The 11,983-nt window shown below is 27.7% G+C and overlaps 2 protein-coding genes, 1 long non-coding RNA gene and 2 other non-coding genes across 5 annotated transcripts; 1 reads left to right on the top strand and 4 right to left on the bottom strand.

Annotated features, from left to right (window-relative positions):
- The first annotated feature begins 1,061 nt into the window (after positions 1-1,061).
- LOC110668936 (uncharacterized) lies at positions 1,062-2,623 on the top strand. Its single transcript, XM_021830357.2, has 2 exons — positions 1,062-2,033; positions 2,271-2,623. Exons 1-2 carry the CDS (start codon positions 1,305-1,307, stop codon positions 2,385-2,387), a joined length of 846 nt encoding a protein of 281 aa, XP_021686049.2. The 5' UTR covers positions 1,062-1,304; the 3' UTR covers positions 2,388-2,623.
- Positions 2,624-5,415: 2,792 nt separating this feature from the next.
- LOC110668942 (uncharacterized) lies at positions 5,416-6,149 on the bottom strand. The gene is made up of 2 exons (XR_002497600.2): positions 5,729-6,149; positions 5,416-5,629 (listed from the first exon to the last, which is right to left on the bottom strand). It is a non-coding gene; the product is annotated as an uncharacterized LOC110668942 (long non-coding RNA).
- On the bottom strand, positions 5,547-5,680 carry LOC131180527 (small nucleolar RNA snoR138). Its single transcript, XR_009149294.1, has one exon. It is a non-coding gene; the product is annotated as a small nucleolar RNA snoR138 (small nucleolar RNA).
- On the bottom strand, positions 5,752-5,885 carry LOC131180519 (small nucleolar RNA U19). The gene has a single exon (XR_009149286.1). It is a non-coding gene; the product is annotated as a small nucleolar RNA U19 (small nucleolar RNA).
- Positions 6,150-7,265: 1,116 nt separating the features above from the next.
- On the bottom strand, positions 7,266-7,888 carry LOC110668918 (arabinogalactan protein 13). Its single transcript, XM_021830318.2, has one exon. It carries the CDS (start codon positions 7,701-7,703, stop codon positions 7,524-7,526), a length of 180 nt encoding a protein of 59 aa, XP_021686010.2. The 5' UTR covers positions 7,704-7,888; the 3' UTR covers positions 7,266-7,523.
- Between the last annotated feature and the right edge of the window lie 4,095 nt (positions 7,889-11,983).

An 11,983-nucleotide genomic window follows, 5' to 3' on the forward strand; every position in this document is an offset into this window, starting at 1 on the left:
TTGTCTGGCCCCAACTTTCGAAATGTATTATTATAAAATATTATAAAAAAATTTTATGTATGATTTGAAATTTTAATCATAAATTTCAACCCATCTTGATTCGTGACAACAACCGGATTGTAGGCTGTTTGCTTGCAACGTCTTGTTGTCCCAATTAGAAAACAACCAAAAATAAAATTCTCCTTCAAGGGTTTAACTTGCAAGCCACATGTATGTATGCTGTGCATGAGAGTGGATGGAAGAGGCGAAATACAAGCAAACGTTGCCTCTCCAACAAGACAAACACATGGAATGGTTCAATCAATTCAGCTGGATGCATATGAAACAAACATTGCCTATCAAGTAATGAGAACGTTAAAATTGCTTTAAAAGCTATTTGTGACTGCTAATCTGCTATAGGCATTAAGACTTGAGTATTCAAGAAGCATTGGTTTTTAACCTTTTATAATCAACTAACTCCATTATTTTGTTCTAATATATCCACACAATTAACAAGATTATTATTATTATTATTATTATTATTATTATTAATTTCTTTTTATATTGCGATAATACTAATTAATATTCATTTTAAAGATTCTCCTGAAAAAATATTATTATTACTTAAAAAAAAAATAACTTTGATTAATGTAAAAGTGGAAGGGATACCATCCTATGGACAGTTGTGGAGATTACACTTTCATCTTTTTCCACTTTTCTCTTCAATAGCCTAACCAGTCACTTTCATTCCAAGTAAAACTTTCACCAGCAACCACTGCTCTCCTTCCCTTGATTAGAGTGGTTCTCTGTGAAGGAATCTCTAGAAAAAAACAAGCCCTTCTCTCTCACTTTCTCTCTTTTTCTCTCTAGAATGTTTCATTAAAAAAACACCTTAAAAAAACAACTTATGGGCTTGCCTGTCACCACATTTTGATCAGCGACCATTACTGTTGACTAAAATTTATCTAAAGTAACATTACAGTAATCAAACTCGCATGATATGAAAATCAAAAAGAAATACCCACAGGAACCCTATGAAAGAAGGCATTCTCTTAAGTGGGTCCCAATGGACCACCTCCTAATTGGCACCTTTTGTAAGGATAAGATCTCAGACTTATCTTTCTTGCCTCTGGGTTCAATCTTAAATTAACGCTCCAAAAAGCTAGAAGACACCATGCTGCGGTGGCCCTTTACTAATGAAATTCTACACAATACCCCATGAAAAACCCACCTTCTTTGATCAATAATTCAACCCTAGATCATAATCATCATATATTGATCCAATTATATTTTCCAAGAAAGAAAAAGAATTTTCCCTCTTAGAAATGGATCTTGAAGAATGGGAAATTTTGCCCCATGGGGGATTTCTTGATTACCGTGAAGATGGTGAAAAAAAGAATTTTGCGGCAAGCAATCGTAGCTCCAATTCGAAAAGTGTGTTCGATATGAACTACTTTGTGTGCCCATCTTCACCCCCAAAAAATTCAAGGATGGTGCCTAACCAACTTGTTCCAGTTCCATTTCAGTTGGAAACAACAAGAATCACAACTGGTAAGGATCAACAAGACAAATCAAAGCCTATTGACATCAAGGTGGTGCCTTCTTTGATCATGCCAGAAGTCAAAGGTCCTGATATAGCTTCAAAAGAAGCTGATCAAGACCAAGTTTCCCAAGTTTTCTTCAAGAAAATGAAGGAAAATGAATTTGTCGACATGAAAATGGACTCTCCAAAGTCCCCAACAACCAAAGGTTTTGTGCCTCCTCAAATTGATGCTGGCAAGTTTAACTTTGAGGATACAGGTGATGCCTTGGAAACCAAGATTTGTTCCCCAAGAAACAAGAATGAAAAAGAAATTAAGGAAGTGGAAGAGGTTAATTGGGAGGAGAGTAATAGTGGCTTGAATTTATGGAAGTGGAGCTTGAATGGGATTGGAGCAATTTGCTCCTTTGGTATTGCAGCTGCTACTGTTTGTATCATCATATTTGGAAGCCACCAAAGAAACAATCAGCAACAGAACCAAAAGCTGAGGTTCCAGAGTTTCAATGAAGACAAGGTTTGTAACTATCTTCTTCTTGTGTTTCTGAAAATTTTTTAGATTACCCATTTTCTTTTTTTCTTTATAAAGCATATTACTTTGTGCATATTTAGAACTAATTTCATAGATCACTTAGGTAGACTTTAAAAATGGTGTTTTAGGATGCTCAATTTGATTTCTTGATCGAGAATCCCTGATCAACTGGGTATAATCCTTGATCAAGTAGAACATGACATGTTTTACTATTTGTTGTAGAGGATTAAGCAAGTGATTCACCATGCAACAAAATTCAATGAAGCAATTACAACAGTAAGAGGAGTTCCCATTTCTAGAGCTCACATAACTTATGGAGGTTACTATGATGGTCTTTGAAGCAAAACTCATATCACAGAACAATCCCAATTGTTCCTTGCTGTCAATTGTGGTGATGAATCTATTATGCCTATATGTAAGCTTTTATTTATGGTTTTCTCTTCATATTTTGTACATATAAAAAGCAGTATATATGAGATATTTACTTGTGTATAGATTCTGATGAATCCTGTGTATTAGAGATTCCCTATGCTTATGTACAAGCCACTTATAAGAGGTTGGTATCTTTATTGTGATCCGCTTCTAGCACTAGCAAAAAGCTTGTATTGTGGCCATTGACCCAAGCAAATGTCTTCTAATTCAGGAGTCCCTAAATAATATTTAGAATATTTACAAAATTTTGCATAATGCAAAACTCAGTATGAAATGTGGGGATGTTTTAGTCATTACCTAGCTAATGAAATTTAATTGAAGATATTTTTTCTATAAGCCATGAAGAGGAGAAAGTGATTGATGGAACAACCCAACTATGCAAACAAAAGAGATTTATTGAGTGATGACCCACTTGATGCGGTGAGTTACTCATACACCCATTGATATTATTAGAAAAAAATGGAAGGCATAGGGTGATTAATTTTCAAAACTGGTGTGGTGACATGGGGTTCACTAGAAGTGGTGATGTGAAAGCCCAATTGGGGTTTGGAAGTACATGTTGGGTGCCATGTATAGTTGGCTTTGCAAGATAGGTATTGAGTTAGGTGTCCCTCATAATAACATCAGAACAATTCCAATTAAAAAAATCATGATCAGAAAATGTCAAAATTAATTTTGGGTCTATGTGTTTGAATGAGAATTTATTTATTTATTTTGTTTTTCTAATTTGGATGTCAACGAATTGTCCATTTCATCACCTTTGTTACGCAATTATATTCTTCAATTTCGATTTACTTATTTATTTATTTATTTATTGTGCTTTAATTTTGTCTGATAAAAATTAAGGAAATTGAAAATTAAAATTATATGTTTTTTTTTTTGCAATTTACCAATCTTTTTTCCTTCAAAAATAAAAAATATATATATAAAAAAATGATTCTGTTTGGTTTCTATGTCCTTAAGAATGAGAGGGTTTTGATTAAAATCAACTAAAGAGGAAAGTACTAGAAAAGCAAGAATTAGATTAATCTATATTTGTTTGGAAGGAAAGAAAGCAAAAGAAAAAAATCGAATAATTTCTTTTTCTATTGAATGTATATGACCTATATCTTGAGCTAAATGCACTTTTCATTCACAATAAGAAAATTAAGATTTTATTTTTAGGCAATAATTTATAGTTTAATAAATTATTATTATTATTATTATTATAGACTCACTTTTAATGTTCCTAAGAAGAGTAAAAATTTTCCTTTGCTTTTATTTTTATTTATTTATTTTATTTTGCCCAAATTGTAATTATTTTTTGCAGATTCCTTCCTCTAATTGCATCATTTCACATCTTCCTAGACAGTCAGAGATTTTTTGCATTTTTTTCTATTTTTTTAATATATATATATATATATATATATATATATATATATATATATATATATATTATTTTCTAATAACTTATAAATTATTTAATAATTTTTATTTTTATTGAGATAATTTTAAAATAATTTTTACTATTTCATTTTTTTAATTAGTTAAATTTTTTGAATTAGAAGAAACACTTGAATTACAATCAAATTTTTATTTATGAGTTTTATTTTATTAAATCAGTTTTTAAAATTTTTATTTATTTATTATAAATTTTAAACAACTTAAGGTATATGAATTTAAATTATTTTTTTAGTATTTTATTTTTTTCAATATAAACACTAATTTAAAATATTAAGATTTTGATTGACATTATTATTATCCTATTGTTATAATTTTGTAATTATTATTGTTATCCAAAAATAATATTTATAGACTTTTCATAACATTTATTTAGATTTGTTAGTTTATTAAATGTGTAAATTTAATTTATAAGTAACAAAAAATTAAAATTACTTTGTTCTTAAATTTTGATGTAATTTATAATATATTAAATTTAAATTAAAAAAAATATGTTAAAACAATGAGTGTATACATATAAAATTAAACCTATTACTATAAAATAGTGTTACTTTTTTTTAGATGGGTTAATTAATTTAACTTTTTAATTAATATTATTTTTATATTCTTTTATAATTAGACCTTACAATTAAATATTTTTTATAATTAAATTATATTTTATTTAATATATTATAATAATTAAGCAGTAAATATTATATTATTAATATTAGTTAGTCTTAAACTAAATTAGATACACGTGGCTAACTGATAAGATAATGAATAATTAAAAATTTATCTCAATTGTATTCATCGAATGATTTTAATAATTATTGATTGATAATAATTTTATTTATAAGTTATAAAAATAATATTTTATATTATTATAAAAAAGAATAGTATTGTTTTCAATATAAATATTTATTTATTAATTATATAAATATGATAAATTAAAAAAAATTAATAATACCGCAACTCAAACTCTTTGAATAGAACAATAAACACTGTTTTAAGGTGGAATTCAAAACTTTTTCAAGCAGCAATGAAGATTCTCAAAAAAGAAGAAGCTTATAAGGAAAAGGAGAGAAAGGTCTAAAACACTGGAAACAAATGATGAAGCCATGTTATGAAATTATGATGGAAATTAAGGTGGCATTAGGCCCACACTCTCTTGTAATGATTTGGGTGGGTTTAATAACCTAATTTCAACAATTATCTTTGTTAGTGGACTTGTTTAGCCAGTCTCTGTAGCATCTACAAACGATATGATGAGATTCCTTGTGATAAGATTATAGATTCATTCACCGATAAGGCTTGTGGTAGAAAAAATTGATTAAGGGCCCAATTGCTTGTCAATATTTATTGAAAGTTGCTTGTTGGCGTCTCTCTCAACTTTCAGTTACTGTTCAACTTCTTTTCATCACACAAACTCACGAAGAAAAGGACCATATAATTCATGAGACAGCTTTATATCCACGGCCACATCAATGCATAAAAAGAAGGTTGATCATGGATGCAATTGGCAAGAAATAGAGATTTCTTATCCCACATACCTATTACAGCGAACTTCACTTTGAAATTGGTTTGGTTTAACCTAACGCAGAATTCGTCTGGTTTTTGTTTTTAACTTCTTAAAATTATGAGAAAAACAAATGTTCGAATCTATCTAGGAAAGGAAAGGAAGGAAAATTTTCCTCTCCCTCAAACTGATTCGGATTGATCTTCGCCTCTGTCTGAACCAAACGGTATCGTGTTAATGAACCTTCTGGTTATTCGGAGGCAATGTAATTTATGATATTTAAATAAATAAATAAATAAATAAAGAATTAAACCTGGAGATCTTTCTTTTCTGCTTAGATGTCTAAGGCTGCTTGGAGGACAATCAATAGAGGAATAGCAAGATTGTCCCCTCAAAAAGGCCTTGGATTATGAATGACCAACCCTAGATTGATCAAACAGTTTGATCTCTGCCTCCTAACTAAGCCAATTATGAAATTGTATTACGATTCACATGGCTACTCTGAAAGGCAGTTATGATCAGAAGAGCTTCAATGAAGAAGAAGAAGGAGAAGAGAGAGTCGTAGCGATGAAAGAGGAGTTTGCGATGGCGTTGCAGTCAAACAAGGGTTTTAAAGATTGGAAATTAGGGTTTTATCATTGAAATAGGAACATCAGATGTATCGTAATTACTATAATGCCCTCGTTTTATTAACAATTTTACCGCTGCCTCGTTTGGATGATATGATATGATCGCATGACACAAATTTGATTGAGCTATAACAATTATATGGTTTAATTTGACATAAATATAAATTTTAGTCTGAATTCTATTATAAATATATATTATATTTAAAATTTATAATAAATTAAATGTAAAATTCATAACATAAATAATATATATAATATATTTTTTATTTTTAATATTTAAAATTTAATAGATAAAAGAATTTAATTTTTTTTACTTTAAAAATATAAAAATAATTTTTAAATAATATAATTATGTGATAATTGAATTAATTTTTTATAATTTTTTTTTAAACGAAGCTTCTAGCAATCCAATGGGCATGTGCAAGGAAGTGCAACCCCTTGTTCTTTCCAATTTTTGAAGATTCGTTGCAGATTGTGAAAGATTATCCCCAATTAAATTACTACCATATAAAGTTTTTTTTTTTAAATCAATTTAGTTATATTTAATTTAATTTCGTGTGGTGTAGTATTGAAGGAGAGAGCTCATTGTTATCTTTAATTTAATTTAAAAATTTTAATTTAAGTTTAATTTAATTTAAATTTTTAAAAAATTAAGAGATTTAATTTTTTAATTTTTAAGAATTAAATCAAGAAATTTAATTATAAAATCAAAAAATTAAACTTTTTATTTAAATTAATAAATTATAAAATTTAATTCATAAATTTTAATTTTTAAGTTAAATTAGAATTAAATTAAAATTTTTAAATTAATTTAAATAAAAAATTAAAAATAAATTAAATTAAACTTCCCCACTAACTTCAGGGCTAAATGTTGTGCCAACTGCCAAGTTTTTTCGCCATTACAGGCTGAATAGACTCGCTTGGATTACTCCAAAAAAAAAAAAAAAAAAGATTCTCTTGGATTCATAGTTTTTTTTTTATAGATGGCCACCAACAACTATCTCTAATCGAAAATGAATTTAATCACCCAATAGCAAGGTGATTGGTTCAACTATTGACCAACCAGCCAATCCAATTACTTCCAATCCCAATTTCTTTTGCCCATTCAAATGGATATCATAATTTTGATAATATTCAGCCTTTTTTTTTTTTTGAATTTAGCATCAAAAGGTACAACAAAAGTAAAACGAAACAGAAAAATTTCAGGGTTCAGAGAAGACGTAAGCAAAATCACAAGAATTGTACAAAAAAATACCAAGTCACATCAATTATACAAATAAAGAAATATTCATAAACATCATGATAAATGAAAATTCAAAAGAAGCAAACGTCTCGCAGCCTCTTTCTGCCCCACAATTACAATCCCATTAGCCTATCAAAGACTCAAAATGTAATCGTGGGACAAGAAAGAGCCTGAGGCAAAGAACTCAGAATTTACGCTTTCAAAATTCAAAATTTAAGAATTTCTTCAAGACCCATTTAGATGAGGAGCCCAAAAGCAAAAGCTGCAAGAGATGCGAAAACAGTTGGTACAAAAACAGTGGCATCAGAGGCAGGGCTAGGAGCTGGGCCTTCCTGAGCAGCCACATTCTGAACAGCAGAAACCGCCATGAGAACAACCACAATGGCCACAAATACTCTCACCTTCAATGCCTCCATCGTAGATTTTCCTGTTTGGTGGAAGAAAAAAACGAAATTTTCCCAAGAAAGTTAGGTATTTAGAAGATGGGAAAATTTGTGGAGGCAGAAAGAAATTGGAACACTGCTGGTGGGGTGGCAGAAGCTATGGAGGTTGGTAGTTTATATAGGGAGTTGAAGGGGGTGGAGACGGTTGATGGAGACCACACATGGATTTTCTTAATTTGGGAGAGTAACCTATTTTAGTATTTTTCAATGGACAAAAGTGATGGCTGCCTCTGCGCGTTGGCTACTTTCTGATTTGGGTTTAAAACTGAATCAATATCGGTTTGATTAAAGTTTAAAATGAAATCATTTCCATGAGTTTGAATAAAAATAAAACCAGAAATTGATTTCGATCCGCTTCTTTTTTCTGAAATTCAAATTGAATTAGACTGAAATTGATTGCTCATTTTCAATGATCCAGTTTAAAAAAAAAAATTAACTATTAAACTATTTCAATTTGAATAAAATTAAAATCGTGACCAATTTAACAATGTGACAGAATATGGATGCAGTGGTTCGATTCAGATCTATTTCAACTATAGTTCGGAACCAACGATTCCTAATAAAAATCGAACCATGGGCCCATTCCGCCGTGTGGCTTTGGATTCTTTTTGTGCCTTCCAGCTGTTGCCAACGGTTCCTTCGCTCCTCTTACTATTTTTTTTATATAAAAGGGGAAATTTAAAACCTTTCCGTCTTTGAGGACCTCCACTTCTCAACCAATACATTTTTATAAATTTTTCCTATTTTTGGAATTTAATATTTGAATGTCCGGTTATGACCCTACTTCAGGGCATGCTCTGTGGCTTTTAAGCCGGATGTTGATGGCAAACTTGGGATTTCGTGAATTTCAACCTCAAATTCACCTTAATTTGTTTGAAATAGGACAATTTGGTTCACGAGCAATGGCAGCAGCACATAACAATTTCATTTTCAAGCCCACATAAAAATTTTCAAAATTAATATAAAATAATATATTTTCAAAATTACTTATTAAATAGGAATTTTCATAAAATCATAAAAATAGTATATTTTATTAATGTTAGAGTGATGTTCTAGAATTGACATCCTAACAATTTTTACTAAAATTGTGACGAAAGTTTTTTGTTTTTGACGGTTTAATTAATTATACTTTAAAAATAAGTTGGAAAGTGATTTTGATCCATTCATAAGCTTAAAATTGATTTTTGGGATATAACGTACATTTTGCAACGGTCAACAATCATTACGTTTGAATTTAGCAAATTATAAACGATGTCCTTAAATAGAGAATAAGGGAAGAAATGAGGAAAAGAGATGGAAACCATTATTCATCTTATATGTCTTTTCCAAATTAATGTATGGGTGATAATTCAAATTCAATGCAACAATTCAACAACCGTAGAAAAGTCATATCCAAACTTTATATTAATTAAAGGTAAATTTCATTTTTAAGCCCCTCATTTTTTTTACAATTAATAATAATAATTTAATAAATAAATTTTGAAAAAAATAATTTCAATTTCAAGGGATAAAGAAATAAAATTTTATAATTACATCTAATGTAAGTTGGATCCCATATAAAAACAAATTTAATAATTATTATATTAAATATTTATATTGAGATTTATGTAAGATTAATTAAAATATATATAATAAATTCATGAATTTAAATATGAATATTAATTTAATAATTATTATTTAAAAAAAAAAAAGAAGAAGAAAGAGTAAAGGGTATTTTAGGATTACTACTTAGATACACAGGAAGTATTAAAAAGTAATATTTTATCTTTTATAAAAAAAAATGAACCCTCTTATAATATAAATAGTGAATTTCATATGATTGTAAAAAATAGTGTATGAACACCGAGTGTACCTAATAATTTTTCTTATAAGACAGTTGATAAGGCAAGGAGAGGGGCAATGTATTGAATGGGAAGTGATTGGTAAGTAGGGTATGGGCATAGTTATATTCATTTATATACCTATAATAGTAAGTATGAGTAGGGGTGAGCATTTGGTTTGAACCGAATCGAATCGAATTAAATTATAAAAATCGAATTATATATTTTAGAAATTGAATCGAATAGAAATTGATGAAAAATCGAATTCAACCGAATCGCTCTATTTCGGTTTCTATTCGGTTTAAACCGATTGATTTTGATTTTTGATTGATTTTTTAATTTATACTTGATTTTCAAGTTATTGATATAATTTTGACTTTGGTTTGAACCTAATAACCATTAATCAATGAAATTAAACAATTAATATATATAAAATTAAATATAATTCATAAATTTCTCATAAAAATAAATCAATTTAAAAATCGATTCAGTTCGATTTAGTTCAATTTGAACATATAAATTACTATTCGGTTTAGTTCGGTTTAATAAATTTTTTATCTTCAAAATAGAACCGAACCGAAATAACCTAAATTTTTATAATGTAAAATCGAACTGAACCGATTAAATTTTAAAATTAAATCGATTGAATCAAATTGACTCGGTTCAATTCGATTTTTCAATTTGAACCAAAATTTGCTGAGCGCTAAGTATGAGGATAAAAGATTGACCACTCAAAAAAAGCAAAAAGAAGCATCAATCCAACTATGGCATACTCTGACGAGAGGAAAATTGCATAACATTTCCCCACACAGAATGCAAAAATTAGCCTTTCAGTCATGAAAAATTATCGTTGGTAAAACAGGGGGAAATCATATTGAATTTTAGTCTAATTAATAAAAAAATTTTGTGGAAATAGGAGCATGATATGCCCAAGGCTCTAATATTAAAATAAAATAATTTGATTGAAAAAGAAAATGGCATATGCTTACTTTTGGATAAATGGGTTGAAATGATTGTAAGATTATTAGTAACAAGGAAGTGTCCAAAAGCAAAAGCAACAACAATTAGCAAGTCAACAATAGTGGGTACATTCTAATTGTGAAAAACAATGCATAAATGAGAATAATATTGTTGAAATTACACTAGTTGAAATGGTACTCCATGTGCAAGATAAAAGTCCTCAAAAGCACACCCACCATCTACAAATTTCAAATGCTTGATTGAAAGGTTGGAATAATGTAGCTTCAAGATAAGTATTACATTTGTTAACAAGGGCATATATGTTAATGTCAAATATATAACAAAATAAAAAAAAAACAAATTTTTTATTTTTAACATGAAAATTTTGCTATCACAGTTTAAAAGACTTTTTCTAAAATAAAAATAAAATTGATAAAATTTATTCTAATAAATTAAAGTTAAATAATTAAAATGAAATAAATACATCAGTTAAGTTAAGAGATGATGAGTGCAATTTACATCAACCAGATTTATATGTTTGGTTAAATTCTATCTCAATTTTTAGAATTCATTTGAAATAAATTTATTACTTAGTATGATATAACTTAAAATACATAATTTAATTAAATTTAATATAATTTAGTATAATTTTATAATAGAAATTCATTTGTACTAATTTCCTATAATAAATTTAAATATTAAAAATTAGGACAAATATAAATATGTTATATAATTATCCATATATATTAATAGTAAATAGATAAAAAACTAATTTATGGTTTCCATCTTCTTTAATTTTTTTCCTCCTATATTAATTATAATGGACTCTATAAAATATCATAACATGCATTTTGTATCATAGTGTGACATGTATGAGCACATTAATAAATATTAAGTAAATTTGATATATAGCTAAACAAAAAGATGAAGGAGTGGAAGAATATTTCTTTTTTTTTTTTTAACAAAATATATAAAATAAAGAATTTAGTTAAATTCCATGGAATTTAGTGTTTTGAAATTGAACCAAACAATGTGATAGTGCTAGTGCTTCACATTAGAGAAGTTGTGTAAAATTTTAATTATTTAGTTTGGATTTAACTTCATTATTACATTAGAAATTAAATTAGTGAATTCAAATAAAAATTTTATGTCTTTTTATTTTATAAGTGACAAAGAATAAAGAAAATACAGAAAAATATTAACAAATTAAATAAGGTAAATTTTTTTTAAAGATAAACACACATATTCATAATTAATGTGAAATCTCAAAAAATTAAATTACTCGTTAATGATATATTTTAGCGGACATATATCAATTTATTTCTCAATTTATTATAATTTTTTTTATTATTATAAAATAAAGATACTGAATCAATTTATTTTTTTTTTATTATAAAATATACAAATAACTTAAAAAAGAATATATTTCTTAGTAAAATCATAATAAATTTATGGAAGTGAGCGAACCAAAAC

This window comes from Hevea brasiliensis, chromosome 5, assembly GCF_030052815.1.
Source record: "Hevea brasiliensis isolate MT/VB/25A 57/8 chromosome 5, ASM3005281v1, whole genome shotgun sequence".
Classification (NCBI taxonomy): Eukaryota; Viridiplantae; Streptophyta; class Magnoliopsida; order Malpighiales; family Euphorbiaceae; genus Hevea; species Hevea brasiliensis.